Source organism: Camelus bactrianus, chromosome 20 (genome assembly GCF_048773025.1).
Source record: "Camelus bactrianus isolate YW-2024 breed Bactrian camel chromosome 20, ASM4877302v1, whole genome shotgun sequence".
Classification (NCBI taxonomy): Eukaryota; Metazoa; Chordata; class Mammalia; order Artiodactyla; family Camelidae; genus Camelus; species Camelus bactrianus.
Genome location: NC_133558.1, coordinates 1,902,582 through 1,924,679, shown reverse-complemented (window position 1 = coordinate 1,924,679; position 22,098 = coordinate 1,902,582). Strand labels below are relative to the sequence as shown.

Below are 22,098 nucleotides of genomic sequence, written 5' to 3'. Positions count from 1 at the left end.
AGGTCTCACCGAGTCCTACTTCAGCGCCTGTGAACCTGAGCCCCCGGGGACAGTGGGTGGCTTCTCTGCCTGCGGCATCCTGTCCCTCAGGTGGGCGGACACAGGTGGCGGCAGTGCTATCCCCAGACCGCCTGAGACATGGGGGCACGTGTCTGAGTTCTCTTCTCTCGTGTACAATGTCCTGCTGCCCTGTGGCCTGAAGGCCCCAGAGGTCCCGGAAGGGTTCTCTTACACTGTGACGGAGGGAAAGACTGATAGCCCAGAGCTCTCTTTAATGTAGTATTTTTTAACAAGAAAGCAATATTTCTTTAATAAAGCATTTATACCAAACTCCTCTCCACAGCCCTGATTTTGTGTTACTTACTCTTAGACAGGCGTCACTGTGCTTCCAAGCCACCGGGGCCTCGGAGGTCAGTGCCTTGAGCCCCAGGCCCAGTCCCCAGAAGTGGCCTGACGAAGTCCCGGCCGAAGTGTCACCACCCCAGCAGACTATACTGGCTCAACTCGAGCCTTGTCACTGCAGGAAACGTGTTACAGGGCCTGAAACTAACAGCCTCTCGTGACAAAAGGGGTCCAGGTGGACCCCAAAGGTCAGAGTCCTTTGCCAGAGGCCCTTACCTCGCCGGTGCTGAGGGGACCTTCCAACCCTACAGAGCCTGGCCCCCTGCCGTCTGAGTCCAGGGAGGGGAATCTGAAAAAGCTCCCCCAGGGATTCGACCAGAAGCCAACGTATCAGACAGACTGGCCTCCACCTCAAGGGGCAGCCAGAAAGAGGCCAAGGACAGACACGGCCATGTGGAGGCCCGGGACTGGGAGAGAAGAGGAGGGAAAGCCACGGTGGCAGGGAGCACGGAGGGGAGCGGGTAAAACCATAGCGTCTCGGCTGCCCCGGCGCTCAGGGTCCCCAGAGCACGTCTGACAAGAGCCCAGTGAGGGGGGGCCCCTCCCCTACAGCGAGGAGACAGGCCCAGAGGAGGGAGAGACCTGGGGAGCAGGGTGGACGCGGATCCCCCAGGACGGACCTGGCACAGTCGTTACACTTCCTCTCGGGGAATGAGTGGCCCTGTCACCCCACAATTCCCACGGGGACCATGGCATCTGCCCTCCACGCTCACCTCTCCCAGGACCCAGGGGAGCCTTCCCTGACCCCGAGAGGGGCAGGAGGAGGAGAGACCCACCCAGGAAAACAAGCCGAGACGCAGGAACCCGAAGAGGGCAGTGAGAGCTCCAGTCCATTTATTTAAGCCTCTGCTCGAGCCAGGCCCCCGCTGCCGCCCCGCAGCTAGAACTTCTCTGGAAAGGCCTCCATCTCCTCCTTGATCCTGTTCTCCACCAGGAACGCGAAGCTGCTGTCTGTGTTCTGCAGGTTATAGCTCACAAACACCTGCTTGCTGGTCTTCCTGGCTAAAAAGAGAAAGCACGTTTTCACAGCGAGCCGACGAAGGCCTGGAAGAAGGTGGGGGGCTTCTCGGGGAGAGGACCACCCCAGTGTCCGAGGCTCCACGGACAGCTGTGCAAACGCAGACGACAGGCACAGGGACCCCCCTCGTCCCCGAGAAGCGGTTCTGACAGCGTGATCCCCGGCCCCACGGGGTTTGTGCACGGCCCTCGGGGACCCAGCACCAGCATCTGAGGCCCACCACTCTGCACACAGGACCGGCTGGTGGTTCTGCTTTCTAAATACACAGATAACGTCCAAGCAGTAAAAATAAAATATTACAGTCCCCCTTCAGTACTGCCCTGCCAGCCCCAGCCTCCTCCCAGAGGAGACCCTACACGTGTCCTGAGTGTGTGCAGACATGTGCACGCACACACACAGGTTTAACTTTCAACCTGACGCCGAGCACGCGTCCCGGCCCCTTGCTACAGAGCCACCAACAGATGAACTGCTCCAACCACAAAACCGAGCACAGCTCCGTGGCCAGAACCGGACAGCAGGACGGCGTCCTGAAGGTGGGCCGGCGGGGCCTGAGCCACTGAACTAGCCACACAGAGCCAGCCCCCTCCCTGGGCTCCCCCCACAGACACCCCCCAGTCCCACCGTCAGAGGCAGAGGGTGGGGAGGGGCAGGGAGGGAAGCTGGGCCGGCCAGTCACAGCTGCTCCGCCTCCCGCGCTCAGTGGTCAGAAAGTCCCTGTTCCGGGCGGCCACTGATTCCCGTGGCACCCCCTGCTAAGACAGGGCCCCACAGGGAGCAGAGCCACACAGGGCAGGGGGCCTCGTCCACACTGAAGCCCCCCTGCGCCTCCAGGTCGTTCACCTCTCTACATGAGACACTGTCTTGGGACACCTGTCTCTCCTCACCATCCAGACAACTCACAATAGGGAATGATGGATTTCCAACTGCAAGGTCCCGCCCCAAGCTCCAGGTGGCCACACAGCCCTCTGTGATCTCAGCACACACGTCTCCGGCCCCCCAGGGTGCCGGCACCTCACCCCATGCGCCCGTCCCTGCTGGCCAGTGGCCGGGGCTGCTGGGTTTGCTGATACAGGCAAGTGGGACCCTCCATTAATATCTTTCATAAGGTAGAAAGCACCTTGGCCTATGTTCTGCTTCAACTCAAGTAAATTACAAATTGATGCAAACCGCGAGAGAAAATGTTCATTAAAAAGAGCCCCAACATTTGCATAAAACTCAACAAAAAAAGGAAAGACCCGAGTTTTTTGCATACAAACTGGCCTCCGTCCTGGGACGGCCCCCGAGAGCACATCCTGGTCACTGAACAACCAGCTTATCTGCAGCTCATCAGACGCGCTCCAGCCGCCCTCCTCCACCCGACTGTCGCCCACACTGCAGGGACCCGCCTGGTCCCAGCTCTGCAAACAGGCAGCCTCCCTCTTCACCTGCCTGGCACCCAGGACTCTGCCTACTGCGGATGTCACCCCAAAACATGGGCAAATCCACAGTGAGGCAAAGGGGTGTCACCTCTTATCACTTCCACGTGATTCAGGTAGCAGTTCAACAGCGTTAGCGGAGAAGGAAGGAGGCCTGGGGACCTGGGTGACGGCCGAGTGGGGGTTCTTTGAATCTGCCTTACAACTCCTCTGCAAACTTAAAACTGCTTCCTAATAGCAAGTTACCGAGGGAACTGCCTAGTCAGGTGTCTCCAAATCCAGGCTGCAGGACGAGTACAGGGACATGCCTGAAATGTGCAGCTGGCCTGGTGGTCCCCCCCGCCGCGCACACACCTCAGCATGGCCCGGCCGGGACGCCCTGCCCTCCACACACTGCCGGTGCCCCGGCACTGTGTGGCTGTGCGTCTACGTGTGTGTGTCCCAGGGGACGGGCACACAGACTCCTACTCCCCAGGGATCAGGCTGACAGAATTGTCGCCACAACTAAAACATGCGCTCCTCAAAATCAGGGCGGGGCCTCAGCACTGCACCCCTGCCAGGACATGGGGCTCTGAGAGCGGCTGCGACACGCGTGAACTTGCAGACCAAACGGGGGGCAAGGCTGCCCAACCATTCGAGGTCCCTGGTGCCACCTGGGTAGTGTGCACAGCCAAGGGCCGCACACCTGCCGGCCTCCCTGAACCACCAGGCATCTGCAGTACAGGGGAGGCTGCGGTCCTCAACCTCGGGCTCCTGCTCGACGGCCCCTCAAAGCCATACTCAGGCAGGCTGGTCTCCCTTCTGAGCTCAGACGGACATCACGTGCGGTGACGGGCAGTCTTTCCAGCTCCACGGGCCCCACCAAGTCCCCAGGAGGCCCAGGGCTGCCCGCTGGGTACCATGGGCATCACTCACCCTCTTCTCCCACGAAGGAGGGAGGAGGACAATCCCAGTCACTCATAGGCTAGGACGGCAGCCAAGGCGTGACATGGGAGCACGCAGGCCCTGAGACGTGGCGCAGCGGTGGTACCACGTCACCTTGGAAAAGACCAGTGGAAGGAGCCTGGGCTGCCCTGCATGACGGGGGTTCACCTCCCAGATCCAGCCTCTTCCTCCCATAGTGACCCACCTCCCGGCCCCACCGAACAGCAAGGTCCCCACCCGCCACTCCAGCAGCCCCGGCGGGTACGTACCTAAGCGCTGGGCAAGGCCGGTGGACGTCGTGTCGGACGTGTCTCCAAAGAGGGCGGTGGACACGGGGATGGGGTCCTGAAAGGACAACAAAGAGCATGGTGCTTCTCCACCTGCACCTGCAGCTGCAGCTGCGAACAACCAGCCAAGCCCCCACGGCCCCAGCTCTTCCCGAGGCAGTGGTAGGGCGAGAGCTCCGGGTGTCTGGGTCAACGGCCAGGCGGGTGACCCTCTGATGCAGACAAGGTGACCTCGGGGAGAGATGAAGAGAAGTCCCTGGGAGCTGGCATCACAGGGCTGCTCCAAGATCCCAGCACTTCTCTTAGTGCCACAAACTCCAAGGCAGGCTGAGGTGCAGCATCTTGACTGAGAGGGACGGGACCCAGTCATCACAGCCACAGGGAGCCCGGGTGCCAAGTGCCTCCTGCCCACTTGCCCCCGAGGCAGCTGCCAGCGAGCAGCAGGACCCCAATCCCCTCATCTGTGCCTAGAAGAGAATGCACCCTTTCCCTCGATGGCGTCTGGGCTCTTGACGGCCAACCCTGTGACACTGCAAAAGGATGCCAGCCATCAGCGTCCAGACAAATACACAAACTTCTCAGCTCGCCTGGCCAGGCCTCATTTCAGACAAGCAGCAGTGAAACGAAGGCTGAATATACGTGGCCCCTCTGTCACCTACAGTGATCTGACTTCCAGTCACTCTGGGAGTGAGCCCCCTCACGTTAAAAAGGTCCAGCTCAAAAGAAAAAACTCACTAACTTACAACATAGCCAAGTCACTTTTATGAAAAGACACAGGCTTGGTACAGAAGTCAGGGAGACTTGGAAGTGGCAAGGTTTTAGAGGGATGAGCCCTGGGTCAGAGGCCCTGGGGTACAGTGTCCCCACTGTCCCACGGGGACAGGTGAACTGAGCACTACTAGGTGCCAGCCGCTGAGCAGATCACAGGCCAGAGACCGCCCCCACCCCCAGGGCTCAAAGCCTCTTCAACTCAAGACAGAATTTGCTCAGATCTATAAAAGACAAGCCAAAACACAGGATAAGAATGAAAGCATTTCCTGAAAGCTTTCCTGTTAAAACATGCAAAAATAAGATCTTATTTAATGAATCTGATGTTTACAGATCTCAAGTTCCAGGTTTAGCTGTATGTTAATAGTATTGACAGTCAAAAAAAAACAAGTATTGACAGTTAAACCTCCTGAAGATAGAAACATATACTTGAACAGGGTGATCTTTTTCCACCAAAAACAAAACAACTAAGAACTCCACACTGTCACCCTCCTTAATCCTTATTTTCAAAGTCGTTCTGTGCCAAGCCAGTCCCCGCCGGGGCAGACACGTGCCGGACGGCCCTGCTGGGGCTGGAGCAGCACCATCCACTCCCTAGAGCGGGCCAAACACTCCTGGGTCGTCTGACCCTCAGGGTCCCAACCCCACCCTCCTGGTCCCAGGCCGCCTACCCTGCGGGGACCCCGTGTGATCTGAGTTCTGCAGACCCTCCTGGCAGTGACAGACCTGCGCAGTGCAGGGCAGGCGGCCGGAGGAGCTGGGCGTGCGGTTCCCTTCCACACACTCTTGCCACCCATGTAGGGGCCTGGGGGAGGGAGAGCTCACAGACCCCATGGGGCCATCCCCACACATGGGACGGCAAACTTTGCTAGGAAGGGCCAGACAGTAAAGAGTTCAGCTTTTCTGGGCCACAAGGTCCAGCTACAGCTGCTCAAGTTTGCCATCCAACTACAACGCTGCAGCAGACACAACTGACCCGGTGGGCATAGCTGTGTTCTGATCAAACTCATCACGAAGCCCACGGCAGGCCCGCCTACAGGCCAGTCTGCTGAGCCTCGTTCCACGGGGATCTGGGGTTTCCTGCCTTAAGCTGTGGCCTGGCCCTCGGGCCGTGGAGATCAGTGCCCAAGCGCACAGTGGGGCCCGTCGGGACCGGCCTTTTCCTTCTCTTGCCCCATCTTGGTGAAGTGTGGCTTTCCCGCTGAGATGACACACCCTCCCAGGAGTGATGACTGCCAAGCAGTCAGACCACTGACGCGGCCCACAGGAAGAGCCGTGAGACAGGCAATGGCATGCCTGGTCTCACCAACAAGCAGTCCTGGGCCCCTCGTGGCCCACAGCCCTGCCCAAAGCCTGTGACCACAGCCTTAGGACTGGGGAGTGAGGGGACGGTGGCTCCCAGGGCACCAGGACCTGCAAACACATAGCCTCCTTCGTCACCCCTCCCCCTCCGGCCGCCACACCCACCCAGTGGAATCACCTGGAACAGCCACCTGCCCAAAGGCCCACCTGCCAGCTCCCACCAGAAAGGAAGGAAGAGACAACAGGCCCAGGAAGAGAAGAGCGAGAAGGGAAAGGGCGGAAGAGAGGCCGGGGGAGGGCGTGCAGAGTCCGGCTCAGGGGCTGTCTCCTTCTGAAGCTGTGCCCAGGTTCTGCCTGATGACCTCTCACCTCCCCTCACCCTGCAGGCGCCCATCCCTGAGGGCACTCCTGCCTGCCCAGCTGGCTACCCGTTACCGGCAGTCCCCACACACCGGAGTTCCCTGAGAGGCCTCCGTCCCACTCCAACGAGGGTTTAGTGAGCAGTTTGTCAGGCACCAGGGAGACAAAAACCCAGAGAACAGACAGGCCCCACCCCCGGCACGGATGCGGTTGGGAGACCATAAACTGCAGAGGGAGCAGCAGCCTGGCCTGCTGGAGTGGCCAAGAGGGGCAAGTGGGCGTGAGGACAGCGGGGCAGGGGCGCCCCACCAGGTGACAGGGCCTGGAGGTCAATGCAGTCTCTGGACTGTGCTCCGAATTCCTCTCTCAGAACATCTGAGCAGAAAGATGACAATACTGACTGCCCGTGGAGAACGGGCCATAGGGCAGTGCTGAGGGCTGAGCCACGTCCTCCGAAAGGCAGGTCCAGGTCCTAACCCCCAGCACCTGGGCAGGTGACCTTCTTTGGAAATAGTCTTTGCAGATGTAATTGAGACGTAAGTTGAGATGAGACAGACTCTTCCTCTAACAGGACTGGTGTCCTTAGAAGAAGGGAAGAGACAGAGGCACAGGGAGAAGGCCTGTGACATGGGCAGCACGATAGGGGTGACGAGGCTGCCAGTCAAGGAACACCAAGGACTGCCAGCAGCAGCAGAAGCCCAGAGACGGAGATGACCTCTCCCCCAGAGCCTCCGCGAGGAACCAGGCCTGCCAACACCCCGATTCAGACTTCGGGCCTCCAGAACGGGGAGGGAATCGATCACTGTTGTTTAAAGCCTCCCAGTCTGTGGCACTTCGTTACAGCAGCTCTGAGAAACCCGTTCAGGCAGCAAAGGGGGCATCAGCCAGGGAGGAGAGATGGGTGGGCTTGGCCCAGGTGGCAGGTGAGAAGTGGCTGGATTCTGCACCTTCTGCTGAGAGCAGTGCCCGCTGCTTCACTGACGCTGGGCGGGCGTGTTAACTGTGGGAGGATCCAAGAATGCCCCTACAAGAGGGACAGACCTGCTGTAACAGAGGGGCTGGCTGCGGGAGGAGCAGGTGTGCCGAGAGTTTGGTCTTGAAAGTCTAGTAAGAGATGCCTGTTAGACTTCCCAGTGAGGCACACAAATGGAGAGACAGGAAAGAGATCCCTGCTGGACATGTAAAAAGATGAGGTCAATGCTGAGCCGGCAAGAAAAAAAGGGGGCAGCTGCCACCCCCCAGGGCGAGTGTGACCGGATACGAGGTAGCCCCTGGCCACTCCAAACACTGCAATGGGGATGGAGAACCAGCTGGGCGGCCGGGGCCAAGCGCTGGCCGGACGCAGCCCCCGACCGACCCCAGTCCGCTGGGACATCACAGGAAGGGCCCCAAGCACCCCCTCCCCAAGCCCAGGAGAAACCTGGGGGCCACCAAGTCAACTGTCTCCCAGGCGTGCACCGGGTGGGCACGAAAAGCGCGCCTGAGGCCCCCGCTGGCACCCCCACTGCCCAGAGCCCTCGGTCACCGTCCCACCCAGACCCCCACCCCCACCGGCCGGCCTCAGGGACCCCCACCCCTCAACCCGCGTCCTCCCACCCTCCCCGTCCCTCTCGCCGCCCCTCTCGCCGCCGCTCCGGGACCGGGCCCCCCGCCCCTTCCCTCCTCCCTCCTCCCTCGCCCCCTCCCCCCACCCGGCGCCCTCCCCTCGCCCCCCGCCCTCCCCGCACTCACGTAGCGGGTGCACATGGCCACGGCGAGGTTGCGCAGGTGCGGCGTGACCCCCACCCACAGGAACAGCGAGTCCGTCAGCCGCATGACGTGGAAGTGGACGAGCTGCTCCCACAGCCTGGCGCTGAAGTTGTGCAGGGAGACGTCCCCGCTCGCGGCGGCGGCCCGCGGCCCCTCCATCCCGCCCGCTGGGCTGGCCGCACGCGCCGAACCCGCTCTCCGCCGCCGTCGCCAGACCCGAGCAGGCGAGCGCCGAGACGCCGAGCGCGCCTTTGCTTTCGATTCCGGTGGGTGGGGCCTGGTGGTGGGCGGGGCTTTCCGGGGAAGGGCGACGCCCAGGCGGGACGCCGGAGGGGCGGGTCTTGTCCGGGGAGGGGCGGGGCCGGGCTGCGCGGCTGAGGCGTGAATCCAGTCCCCGCTGCGCGGTGCCCCGGCCTCTCCCGCGCTCCAGTCCCGCCTCGCGCGCGCGGGGAAAACCCGCCCTGGTGTCGGGCGGGCTGGGCCGGCGTCCTCACTGAGGGCAGCAGGGACGTGCCGGAGCATCCTCCCGAGTGGAGACGCGCCGCCCAGGAAAGATGAGTGCTGCTGAGTCCATGCCGCGGGCACTCGGAGCAGCCACCTCCATCAAGCAGTGCTTGGTTAGGGTTAAGGAAATCCACCTGCCCCCGGCAGCGCCGTAACTGTAGGAAGCCCTGAATGCAGGTGGCGTGAGAATGACAACGATATTGGGAAGAGCTCTGAAAACGAAAATTGAGTAGACCGAGTTGTGGGAGGGGCGGGCTAGCGGGCCGCTGGACTCAGACCCTCTGAGCTGATGTCCTGCACAAGCGTGGGCCTTGGCTAACCTTTTAACCTCTTTGAGACTCAGTCTCCCCACCTGCAAAATGGACGTAAGAGCAGGTGCCTCCCAGAGAAGCGGGAAGGAAGCAGGGTGAAAGGGGCCTTGAATTGTAGTCACTCTGGGACAACAGAGTAACTCAGTTGACGTTAGAAAGTCTTCTGTGTGTTGAGAGAATGTTTCTGGTAAAAGTACACAGCGCCCATTTTTGCCAGATTCTGTTACAATTGACTCTTGGGTTTTACCTTGGAACACTCAGAATTCTTTGCAGGGGCCTCTGGTAGTTAACTGCCCTCCCCTCTTCCTTAGACCTGCTACAGAAGCTGAGCTTGACCACCTGGAACCCTGCTGGAAACCCTCGCTCTGTAATCATGTGATTGGCCCAAATCGTTTTTCTCACCTCGCTTCCATCAGGTGTCTGGAGCCACGTGTATCCACATTGTAATCTCCGAGTGTCTACAGGCAAGGTCCCCAGTGGTTCTGTGTGCAAAATAAAAAGGCCTCAGTGACCCGTGTGCGGAGGGGAGAATTATCAGACTTCTGCTTTTTAAACCTCTAAAAGGTCTAGGTTGACTAAATTGACATTTAAGACACTATTGTTAAAAGTTTGCTCTATTCGCTAATTGTCAATGATCATCATATACTTAATTTTCAGGTCAGCATTTTTTAACAGCTTTATTAAGGTATAATTAACATACAGTAACTGCACTATGTAGAGTATACAAAGTTGTGACATGTTTACAGGCCGTGAAACCATCACCACATTCAAGGAATGTATGCATCCATCACCACCCCCATCCCGAGGCTTCCTCAAGCCCCCGTAACCCTCCCTGCCCGCCACCAAACTCTGCGCTGCACTTGGTCACTGCAGAGTAGTTTGCATTTTCTAGACTTTTATTATAAATGGAATGTACAGTATGTACAATTTTGGGTCTGCCTTTTCATGCATCATAATTATTTTGAGATTCATCCAGGTTGTTGCACATGAGTGCCGTTCATTCCTGCTTAGTGACAGGCAGGTGCCCTGGCTTGTTTATTCCTCACATGATGTTCTTTGGGGCTGTTTTCAGTTTGGAGATATTGGAGTCAATCTGCTATGAACACACATGTACAAGTAAGTCTCTGGATGGACATATGTTTTCATTTTTTGTAGTTAAATACCTACCAGTAAACTGGCTTCTCATGGTAGTTGTATGTGTAAGTTTTTTTAAAAAATTTTAAACAACTTTACTGTAATATAATTTCTGTAAACTACACACATTTCAGATGTACAATTTGATGAATTTTTATAGATGTATGTACCAATGAAACCACCACCACAATCAAGATACCTAACATTCCCATCACTCCCCAAGGGGTGCAAATCTCGAACTCCCAATTTGTCCCTTCCCACCCCCTCTATACCCCAGTAACCATAAGTTTGTTCTCTATGTCTGTGAGTCTGTTTCTGTGTTGTAAATCAGTTCATCTGTGTCTTTTTTTAACTTTTTAAGAACCTGACAGACTGTTTTCCACAGTGACTGTACCGTTGAACACACTCCCATCAGCAGCATGAGAGAGTTCTGAGTCCCACACACCCTCATCAAACAGCCAGGACAGTATCAGTCTTTTTCATTGTAGCCATTCTAAGGGGTCTCTCGGGGTGGTTTTAATTTGCATTTGCAGGAGAAACCTTTGTGACCTTTAATTAGACAAAGATTCCATAATAAAACACCAAAAGCGTGATGCATAAAGGGGTAAATTGATAAACTGGACTAACGGAGCCGAAAATGTCACACACACATCAACTCGAATACTTTCTAATGTTTTGTCTCCTTAGAAAACAAAAGCCATTTTTAAAACAGAGAGTTTATCTCTAAAGAATCTTCGAGAATTATCTGGGGAAACTCAGGCAGTTAGCCAACACCCTGTTGCCGCGGGGTCCTCCCCCCAACCCACCTGCGTGCTCCTCTGCGGGGCGAGCCGCGGTACCCAGCAGGCACAGCTCACGGCCTCCAGGCCCTGCACCATCAGCTGCCACTCAAACACTGCACTGCGGTCCCCAGACGCGTCCTCTCACTTACCTCGAGGACTGTTCTCCACAAGCCCAAACCCTACCCCAGCCCAAGTTCAGCAGACGACCCAGCTTCTGATTTTACAAAGAAAATACAGGTTGTCAGGCTCCACCTCCCCAGCTCCTTGTTGCTCCACTCAAACCCTAACCTTCGCGCGACCCCATTCTTAACCTCCTTCCCCTCATTAATTGAGAGGTGCCCCTCCCCCACGTCGTCAGGGACCCACTCCATCAACCGTGGTGGTGGCTTCCCCAAGACTCTCAGATCTGCATGGAAACTTCCCTCTCCCTTTGCCCCATCCTACGTCTTCTCCCTCCCTTCCATGGTGCTTCTCTCATAAATGTTCAGACTAAGCTCTCTGGTTTGCTTTCTACAGAACCCAACCTGGGACAGCTCCTTCTGTGGCCTGTTTCAGCTCACCTGACACTCTCCCTGGGCAGCTTCATCCACGGCCATGATTTTGCGCATCACCCACTCTCTAAAGCATGAGTCTACAGCCAGCCTGGTTCTTCTTCTCATCCAAGCCCAGCTGCCTACCGGCCAACACTCCTAACTGTCCCCAAGCACCTGGACCCTCAGTGCATCCACACCTGAACTCATCCTCTCAGCCATCCGCTCAGGCTGCCCCCAGCCCTCTCCCTACATTGGTGAATGCGCACCTGTCACGCCCTTTCCGCAAAACACAAACTCAGGAATTGTCCCTGTTTCTGCAGACCTGCCGCCTGCAGACGCCTTCCCACGCCTGTCCGGCCCGCCGCCCTGGGGCAGACCCGCCTTCTCTCACCTGGGTGCTGCTGGAGCACCCTGACTGGACTGGCTTCCTGCTGTCTGCTTCACTGGCTCCCAGTTTGTCTTTCTCACCGTCACAGAGAGATCTACTGAATGGACAGGCCCACCCACGTTACTCCCCCTAGTGAAACAGGCTTCTTCAATGAATTTTAGCCTGCACACCTTGGCAGACCCCCAGCTGCTGGTCTCCCTCGTGTCCCTCCTCCCCTCACCTCCCTACTTTGTGCTCTGGAGACGCTGAGCTCCACGAGGCAGCAGAACCACCCCCTCCGTTTGCCCTGTGCTCCATCCAGTGAATGCAGTGCCCCCGCCCCCGTCCTGACTTTCCTGCAGGAGAAACCCCTCGACCGGGGGTTCGCCCCAACTCTGCCCCTTAGGGAAGCCTTCCCTGCCTCGGCTGAGCAGGCTGCAGCTTCTCCTGGCCTTCCTTCAGTTTTAACCCCCACAGAGCAATCATGTCATGTAACCTTTCCAGGCCCATCTTCCTTCTGAGGCAGTTCCTGCAGGGCAGCTACGGGGTGTTTCATCTTCAGTGTGGTACCCGGCCGGGGCCCTGCCTGTAGGAGGCCACAGGGAACTCCTCAGGGCTGCAGCTCCCGGCCTAGCCCACCACTGATTAGCCCGGGGCCTCTCCGCTGGGTCTGTTATCCTAGCTGTAAATCAAGAAGACTGGCTTCAACCATCTCCAAGGTGCCTTCCAGGGCCAGCACCCTGTGAAGATCAGGTAAGAACGTAGACCCGGAACAAGATCCCTCAGTCCGCCCTGAGCAGGGGTGTGATTCCGCAGGGGGCCGCTGGGCGGCAGGTGGGAAGGAAATGGGCTCCGTGCCCTGCAGCCTGGGCTTTTGCAAAGCGAATGGGGAGGCTCCGGATTCCTATCCTCAACTCAGAAACTCTGTCAGGGCCAGTCTTTTGTCTCAACTCCGCAGTTTTAGAACGCTCAGGTGAAACAGCGCATCCCGTTTCTCAGGTAGCCCACAGATGCAAAAGCACCAGCAGGAGGCTACGAAAGAAGCCAGCCTACCAGCTGTCCGCTTGAAGCAAGGGCGGGACCCTGGTGGTATGATTGATCCCTCTCCTCTTTCTGCCACCACTTTGGGTTGTGAGCCTTTGTCTGGTGTGAATCTCATTCGGAAACAAGAACTATGGGATTTTAGTTGATGGATAAGAGAACTGCCCTTGGGGAGGACGCCTGTCAGCTCCCTTCCAGGCGAAGGTGAGTCCTAGGTTCATCGCATGCACCACCTGGAGATGCAGCTGCCCGCCCCGTGCATTCACGGTGCGTTCATGGTACCAGTGAATCTCAGGAGCATCCGGGATGTTTACAGCATCATAAGAGTCTCTCATGAGATCCTTGGGCCTTTAACCCAAAATCAAACCCAAACTCTGTTACAAGCCATGGTTGACAATGCGGTATTCGGGTTAGTAGTAGACCACCTTATGCTATGATCATGTCTTAGCCCTGAAATGGTCCATATGGTCCCTCAGGGACCCCCAGCTGCCACCTTGGTCACAGCAGCAGAAGCGGAAGCTGCAGTCTTGGGTCCATCCTTTTGATGCTTGGACTGAAAAGTGACCCATCACATCCTATCATAGCCCAATTGCCAGAAATAGTCACCTGTCACTGCTTACCCACCAGAGGGCTGCAGGGGAGGGGGATATTGGGTCCAAATGTGGACACAGGCAGAATTTTGATGAGCACCACTGTGCTGCCACAGTGACAAAACAAGTCATGATTTACTGAGAGTTACCACGTCTGCCAACCAGCGTTTGTCCAGATTTTCCAGTGGCCTGAGGTCAGGAGGTGCTGCCCAAAGCTGTGTTCCCCCAACAAGTGGCTAAACTCTTTGAGTCTTTTTCTGACCTGAAGAGCATATGATCACCCACATCCTGCTGCAGATCTGTTCCTCCCACCAAATCTTCTCCAACTGACCCATTGAGTCCACTTCCGTCCCATGACTGTGGATGGAGGTAAGCCCTCCACTGGCGCCCTGGCCCCTCCTCTCCCCCCAGGACGGCACCCAGCAGCCTGCAACTCTCTCCTGCGTCCTCGATTTTCTCCTCCCCGGTAGACTGTTCCCACCGGCACACAGGCGTGATCTCTAAACATCTTTGTCTCCCTCATTGACTGTGATCACCCCCTACCCCATGCCTGCAATTCCACACCCTTTCTCTCCTGAACTCACTCCGTCAGGCTGCCTTCCCATCACTGGGCGCTCCCACCGAGACCACCAAAGACCTCGGGTGTCAGTGCCGCAGCCTGACGCAGGCTCCTCCTGTTCGGGGCTGCCTCCTCCCATCAGCCCCCCTGTCAGGCTCCCCCGCTGGTCCTGGGCCACAGTCCCAGCCTCCCCTGAAGTGCTCCAGGGTCCACCTGCTCCTCCAACCGCTCTCCCTGCCAGGGGCCCCACCCCCTCCACCCAAGCCCATGGCTTCTGTTCCTTCTGCACACTGATTTCTCCCAAATTTGTGTCTCCAGAGCCAATCTCCTTCCTGCGCTCCAAACCGGTAAGGTCAGCGGCCCCTCCGGCATCTCCATCTGAACATGCCCAGAAACCAACAGCTGCGCCGGGGTCCCCCAGGAAGCGCGCCTCCCACGGTCTCCTCTGTGGAATGTGCCCCTGATTTGGGGGGTTCAGGCGTCTTCTCACACCTGCACCTCCTTCATCAGCAAGTCCCGCTGGCTCCGTCCATCACCTCCGCCATCACCTCCCGTCTGGACTCATGCTAACCTTCTAAATGGCCTCCCTGCCTCCACCCTCACCCTCTTACCACCTACCCTCAACATAAAAGAGTGATTCCTTTGAAACAGCTTTCCTCTGACCTCATTTTTGAAATAGAAGGATTAGATTTTCAAACCAAAATTGCCTAATATGAGCAGCCTGTTTCCAGGGAAGACTTCTAGAATGTTCGCCTTTCTTGGGGCTATCAGAACCATTCCCATTTTTGTCTAATTTTTCCTATCAGGCCTCGAACCCCCCAGAGGCTAGTATTCCCAGTGCATGGACCTCCTCCCCACCCTCCCCCACCTCCTCGCCCCAGCGCCCCCCACTCGCTCGTCACAAGTGCAGACAAAGTATTTTTGCTGGTAGCAGCTGTCCCACGGCATTTCTTAGTGCCCAAAGGAAAACCCCTGCCCACGTTCTGATGTCATCAGGCTCTGGCACCAAAGGAAAATACGAGAATCCTATCAGTTTGCTCCAGAAACAACGTTTAAAGTGCACGGAAACCCAGGGAGTTATCAGTTGCTCACTGCCAGAATTGCCCTCCATGAGATTTTTCTAAAACTCCTTTTAAAATGTCAAGGCAGTTTCTTTACCAACTATCTTTCAATACAGCCCCGCGCCACCCAGAGGTTTATCTGCTCAGCCTCTGGGCAGACTGGGTGCCCCGCCCTCCAGGCCACAATGGAGGCTGCTGTCACTCCACCCTGGACTGGGCAACAGCCCCATTCCCCCCTCCCTTGGAGCAGGTCTGGCCTCTGTCTCTGGATGAGCCATGGGAGATGAATAAAAAGGTTCCTCCCAGCCTAGCTGGCCAGGGGAGCCCCCGGCTGGATGCACGCAGTCTCAGGGCAGGGCGAACAGGAGCCTGGGATTCAGGAGAGGAAAGCAGGAAAGGGGGCTTCCAGCAAGGGGCGTGGCTGTTCATTCCCCCCAGCCCTGCTCCCCCAGCAGCTTTTAGGACACCCCAAGCTCTGGGAAGAGGATTTCTTCTTGACCCCCAGGCAGAGACCAGAGGATAATTAACAATGGGGGGCAGGCTCGAGGCCACATTGTGGGGTGAGGCCAGGAGTTGGGGGGCAGGTTAGGCCAGGCAGGGGGCCGGGCCTGGAACGAGGGGACAATCAGGCTGAAGAAGAGAGGCACATGCGCCAGGGCCACCAAGACAGGTGGGGGCGGGCCGGGGCAGCTTGTGTCCTGGAAGTCCAGTCAGTAAGAGGGGGTCACACATTGGGGACCCTCATATTATCCAGGTTGAGTCTCATAAAAACCCCGAGTGGCTGTGTCGACATTCATATTTTCAAACAAGGAAATGAAGCCCCAGAACAGACAAGGGGCCCTGAAAGCACCTGGGTGCTTCCAGCGGAGGTGGGCCTCCATCCTGGAAGCCAGGCAGCCGGTATGCAGGGCAAGGAGCCAGGGTGGAGGGAACACACGGGCTTCGGGGGTGGGGGCGCTTCACACCGCCTCCCCATATCCGCTCCCGTGGCTGAACCTCCGATGAGGCCCTGATGATGCACCGGGCCTCCAGGGCCGCGTCGCCAAAGCTAGTGGGGCTTAAGTCCTCTCCCTCTGGGATCCCAATTTTTAATATTCTAATTAAGTGTGGGTCATAAGCAAACTCACACACCTGGAGGGGGTCTTTTCACGGATGGTGTGTACCCTTCGGGTAGGGAAACGTGGCTGTCCTGAGTGTGGCTGTGCTGGGGGTGACTTTAAGGCTCTGGAGCGCACCTGGGGTGGGTAAGGCACAACGACGCTCACCGAGGAAGCCAAGAAGCAACTCCGCCAGCACAGGCGATGGGGTTTACATCCCTGGGTCCAGCTCAGAGCTGAGGAGGGGCCCGCGGCCTCTGGGTGAGGCTCCTGGGGCTTGATCAGAATCCCGAGATGGCAGCCAGGGGACCGAGAACAAAAGGCTGCTTCTCCGCGTGTGTCCCTCCTGCTGAAACCGATCATGTGACGCAGAGGCCCCGCGGGAGGGAGGGGCAGGTGGGCGGGCTGCTCAGCACGTGGTGGGGTTTTTCCCGGAATGTCAAAGCCCTTTCCCCCGGGTGGCTGCCCAGACCTGGGCGGCGCGAGTCACCCCGGCCCGGCCGCTTGGCCCCTGGGCCCCCACCTCGCCCGCGGCCGGGCCTGTCCTGGGCACAAAGGAGAAGATGGCTGCCGGGCGGGTCCCTTCTGCGCTGCCGTTTCCTCCTGGCACTGAGCACAAGCCCGGCTCCGCGCTCCATAAAGACGCGGCCCGTGGAAGCAGCTGTATTTCAAGGAGAGTCAGGGCGCAAGCCAAGGGGAAAATGAAAAGAGCCAGTGACAAAACGCCCATTCATCGGCTTCTCTGGGCAAACATTTACCGAGGCCATCTGTGCTCCAGGCCCCGCGGGAGCGCGGGGGGCACAGAGGTGCCCTTGAGCCAACGCCACGCCCCGCCCCGCGGCCCACCCGCGCCACGGCCCGCGCGTGCGCGGTGGGAGGGCGGCGCGCTCCGCATCCCCGCCCCGCACGCCTCTCAGTGCGGGTGTGTGAACGCGCCTGGGGGGTGAATGAACCTCGCAGGGAGGAGCCGCAGACGCGTTCACACTGCGGGGCTGCATCTCGGAGAGAACCCCGCCTGGGGCAGGGTCAGGATCGGGGTCACTCTCTGGGGCCAGGGAGGGAGGTCCCTAAGGGGCTCTGGAAGGCACGTAGTGTCCACTAGGACATTCATCGAGCCGTCTACTGTGATCTGAGCACCTTCTGAATCTATCCTTGAACAGCTTAAGAACCCATGTGTGTGTGTACAGATGCCTGTATAACGCCTCGGAGAGCCAGAGGCCTTTAAAGGGTTTATTCCTTAAGTGTCCTGCGTACTGCCTTTGCACAGGACTGGATCTAAACAATGCTGGCCCCTTCAGTAATCGCCCCAAACTTCACCGTGTCTCCACCAAAAAGGTCTTTTTCATCTCAGTTCCTAAAATGCAGCAATCAAGCCCATTGGTCCTAATGATGGCATCTGGTTTGTACTGAAGGCCACCCTTCAGAAGGTAGATTCCCAAGCAGGTTTTCACTTATTCATGCATATGTTTATCCTACAAACAATTATGGAGCGACTGCTGTGTGCCAGGCTCCAGGGGAAACAACAAAACAAACAAAAAAAGATGACAAAGCTCCTCTTAGTGAAAGAAATGATGAAGCAAATAACTACAGTGCAGCACAGTAAGAACTGAGCTAAAAAGGAATGGGGTGACGTAGGTGGTTCCCCCAGCCAGATGGGGTCCTAAGGACGACTTCCTGGAAGAGGCAGCACAGAGCAGAAAGGGAGGATAGGAGGAGTCAGATGGACCAGGCGGGAGGCCGGGGCAGGGGCACAGGCCCCAAGAGGGGGAGACGCAAGGTGACCAGAAGGGGGGGGCACTGAGGACACAGCTGGGGGCACAGGGCAGAGCGGGTTCAGAGGTTGTTACAGGAATAGGGGGAGAGATGAGCTGAGAACGGGCAGTGATGTGGAAGAAAAAGGGCAGAACTGAATTCAGCAAAATTCTCCTAGTTGATCTGATCCCATGAAAAACCCTCATCTGAACGTCTGGGCACCCACTTTAAAAAGCGGCGACCCTGACTTAAAAAAGGAAGGAAAATCTGACGCCTGCTACACCTTGGAGGAACCTTGAGGACGTTGTGCTCAGAAATAAGCCAGTCACAAAAGGACAGATACTGGATGATTCCACTTAAGTGAGGTCCTGAGAGCGGTCAGATTCCTAGAGATGGACAGTAGAAGGGTGGTGTCCAGGGGCTGGGGGGTAAAATGGGGAGCGAGTGCTCAGTGGGTGCAGAGTTTCAGTTTGCAAGACGGAAGGAGTTGTGTGGACGGAGGGAGGTGATAGCAGCACAACAGCGTGAATGCACTCGATACCCTGAACTCTACACTTAAAATGGGTCAGAAGGTAAATTTTACATGTGTTTCGCCATGATTAAAAATTAAATAGAAAAGAAAGGTGACCTTGGCTTGAAAGGTCAAATGCATTCCCAAGATGCATATAACCAAGTCCCATGGCCCTAAGAAACCTCTCTGTACTCGGCTGCCCAGACGACAAGGTCCTCTCTGAGAACCCAGGACATACCACAAACTGAGGCTGATGCTACAAAGGCCCTATTGGATAGTTCTTCAATCTTCTGAACCAACTCCACTTCCAAGAGCCCCAGTGGGTCAGTAGCCACTGTCTGGACACCCCTGTTGAAGTGGCTGCTCAAACCTCCGAGCACAGCTTCTCAGCACAGGAAGAACCACTGCTTAGAGACTGCCCATCCCTTGCCAAGTCCTGCCTGCACCCCAATACCATCTCTAGCCCTCACAGCAACCCCACAGGGAGGCGTTAATACCTCACCATCAGGCTTCGGAGGCCAAGGGTAAACAATTACCTACTTGCCCACAGCGTTGAGGGGACGTGAGAAGCCAGGATTCCAGGCACTGAGTCTGTGTTTGGGGGACACAGACGTGTCATGATGTCCTCTTAACTCGGAGGGAAGCCTTAAAGACGCTTCCAAGGGGAGCCCAGATTGCACAGAGTACCGGTTTGGCCGCCAACAGTGACCTAAAGGGTGAAGCAGGGGTGTGAACGCAATGCCTGCCCCTTAGTGATGATCCCATAATGACTGAAGACACCAAGTTTCAGGCTGAGGATTTGCTTCTTTGCTTTGTTTTGCTTTGTTTCAACGAAATCCCAGAAGCAGTCGCTTGTTTTCCCCCACCAGGGAATCTGTAATCAATCAGAGAGAGAGAAACAGAGCGGGGCCAGGAGCCAGACGGGAGGATGGATCAGTGTCCTTCCCAGAGGGTCAGTGTGACTCGCCCGCCGATACCTCGTCTAACACGCCGGCCCAGACTCGCTGCCACTCAGGCCTCTGTACCTTTCATTTTTTTGTCTGACCTCACTCTTGAGTTAGCAGATAAAAGCAAGGTTTGGATAAGCATAAAAATGAGATGGAAAGAAAACCAGTGAAGGGGAAGGAAATAAGAAAGAAACAACAGCAGGTCAGGAACCTGCTTTTCTAACTTGACGCCTTGGGCTGCCGCCTAGCTCCCGGAGGGCAGGGCTTTGCACCTGATTCCCTGACTGCTGTTCTGGGCCTAGAACAGTGCCTGACACACAGTAAATATTTGTCAGATGAATTTGATGGGCTCTCATGCTGTTTTAAAGGATGAAGCTGGGTGTGTGGCTGTAGGTCAGTATTTCCATGGGGACCCCACCTCGGGGGTCCCCCTGCAGCAGGAGGCCAGAGCCACCCCAGTCTCCGAGGAAGCCCCGCCAGGCCCTTTCCTCTGCCCACCTGGGGCAAGTGCCAGGGTATCAGCCTCGCCTGCACCAGGACCAAGGTGGCTGTGGGACGTGAGCTCTGTTTTCTCATCCTCACTCTCCACTGTGATGTAACCCACTCTCCCTGGGTCCTTCTGATCACAAAGAAAAGTGACCCTGAGAAGTCTGGGCACCTTTAAAGTGGTGGAGTGCTGCCCCGCTCAGGGACACACAGGATTTCGGTGGGTTTCCAGGATAAAGGCAGCGACCAGGCCAAAGGAACGGGTCCCATGTGGTCCTCCCAGGTCATCTGATTCCCAAGTGAGGAAGTTACCATGATGCAGACATGGACACCACCTCACTGCACTCAAATTACAGTCAGGTTTTCTCTTTCTCCATTTTAAGGTATCTTGACATTTTTGAACTTCAAAAATATGTATTAAAGTTGTTTCATTTTCATAATATTTCATATTGTTTAAAATAATTTGCTCATTACTCGAATTACACTAACCAAAACAAAACAGTCGGGTGACTGTCGGGGCTGTATCTGCAGAGCCTTCTTTATTTACGGCTCAAACTGCACAATTGCAGGTCAGCCTAGGTGAACAAAACCTTCAACAGAAAACAGAACAATGGAGATGGATTAGAAGCACAGGGATGTCTCCAGAAGCCCGTTCACTGTCTCAGGGAAGGTCTGGGAGAGGCTGAGGGCCATCCTGTGGCCAGCCACGAGAGAAGGGTCCCCTCTGGAGCCCAATGACATCCCTGAATCTTGCAAAAGATGGAGGCAACCAGTGCCTGGCCGAGGGACAGGAGGAGGGCAGCGTGGTCACCTCAGGTCAGAAGCAGAGCACTGAGGGCCCCGCATTGTAGAGGGGGGACCCTCTGCAGGGCCAGAAGATATGACCCTTACCCCTGTGAGAGCTGCTCTGGGGCCAGGGGGCAGTGTTCCCTAGGTCTGGAGCAGGAGCCGGGCAGGAATGAGGGGTTGAAGAAGGCACAGAGGCCTGGAAACCAGCCACAGTGTGGAGGTGTCCAGGTGGACCCCACAGCATCCTCCACCCTCTTGTTGAAGGTCCAGGTTCTCTGAGACCAGCGTCACCTGTGACAGTCATCACTGTACAAGGGAAGAGGTTCCTGGGCTTATTGGCCAAGGCGCCAGGAGCCCATGGCCAAGGCACATCTTGTTCCAGAAACCTCATGCGATTCCTGGCCCGTCCCCAGATCACTTGGGGCGCTTCTCTTCCCTCGAGAAGACACACGCGGAGCTATGGGTACCTCATCCCAGGGAGGCAGAGCCGTGTGCACCTCTGCTTTAGTCGGCGGAGCAGGGGACTTCTCCCCGGAGGCACAGGCTTAGCTCCCTCAATTTCAGCCCCAGCCGGTCTGCTTCAGCTCCCCCCCAGCAAGAACCGTGGGCAGTGGGCATGCGCCCCCCCCCCCCCGCCGTGAGAAGCGCTCTGGGCTTTTGTCAGATCTCTCTGCTGCCCATCCTTCACCAAGGTGTCTTCCTTCCTCTGCCTCTAAGCTTTCACTTCCTCTGCCACTTCTTCCATGTAAACCAGCCGTGAATCAGCTGCTTTTTCAGAACCGCGTGTTTCTCGAGAGAGGTCATGACGGATCTCTACTTTGTACCGGAAGGTTTTTTCTTTCGCTTCCCCGCAGAATTTTGGCCGAATGTCATGCCTCACTGACCCCTCAGCAGTCAGCTTGTGTTGGAAACAAAGGGTCTAGCGAAGATTTGTCTGTGAGCTCTTCATCTTCCTGTCTCTGATTTCTTTCTTTCTTTTTTTAATCTTCTCACTCCAGTAATCAGTCTCTGCATCGATTGCAAAATGCAGTGATTTAAAACTTCAATTTTCTTCTCTCTGAGTGACGCTCCTTATACATCTTCCTAAGAGTTCCCGTGTAATTTTGTTTGTTCACTGAGCTCAGAGCATTTCTGATTCCTCCATCACTGCTCCGTGCTCCTCTTAAATTTGGTCATTTTCTTTGTAAGTCTGGTGGAGTTTAGACTTCATCATTTCTTTGCTAATTTAGCTTCATCACAGCTTTTTTTTTCCTGCCTCTGTGAGTTCCACAGAATTCCTCACAAACATGTGTGACATTTCTGTAGAGTTTTGGCTTCCCAATAGCTTGTCCTGTTTCTTTCCATGGAATTCATCCTTAGTTGTCAAAGTTAGAAACGAATTTTTTTTACTGCAATCTGATTCCTTTCTT

At 56.5% G+C, this 22,098-nt stretch overlaps 1 protein-coding gene across 1 annotated transcript in view; it reads right to left on the bottom strand.

Annotated features, from left to right (window-relative positions):
• Positions 1-1,219: 1,219 nt before the first annotated feature.
• Positions 1,220-22,098, bottom strand: part of PSMG4 (proteasome assembly chaperone 4) — a 56,091-nt gene continuing 35,212 nt past the window's right edge. Inside the window, exons 2-5 of the mRNA XM_074348023.1 lie at positions 9,443-9,522; positions 8,208-8,941; positions 4,029-4,104; positions 1,220-1,404 (exon numbers count right to left, since the gene is read on the bottom strand). Of these exons, the coding sequence (XP_074204124.1) occupies positions 1,283-1,404; positions 4,029-4,104; positions 8,208-8,747 (738 nt within the window). The 5' untranslated portion in view covers positions 8,748-8,941; positions 9,443-9,522 and the 3' untranslated portion in view covers positions 1,220-1,282. The remainder of the gene's footprint in view (positions 1,405-4,028; positions 4,105-8,207; positions 8,942-9,442; positions 9,523-22,098) is intronic.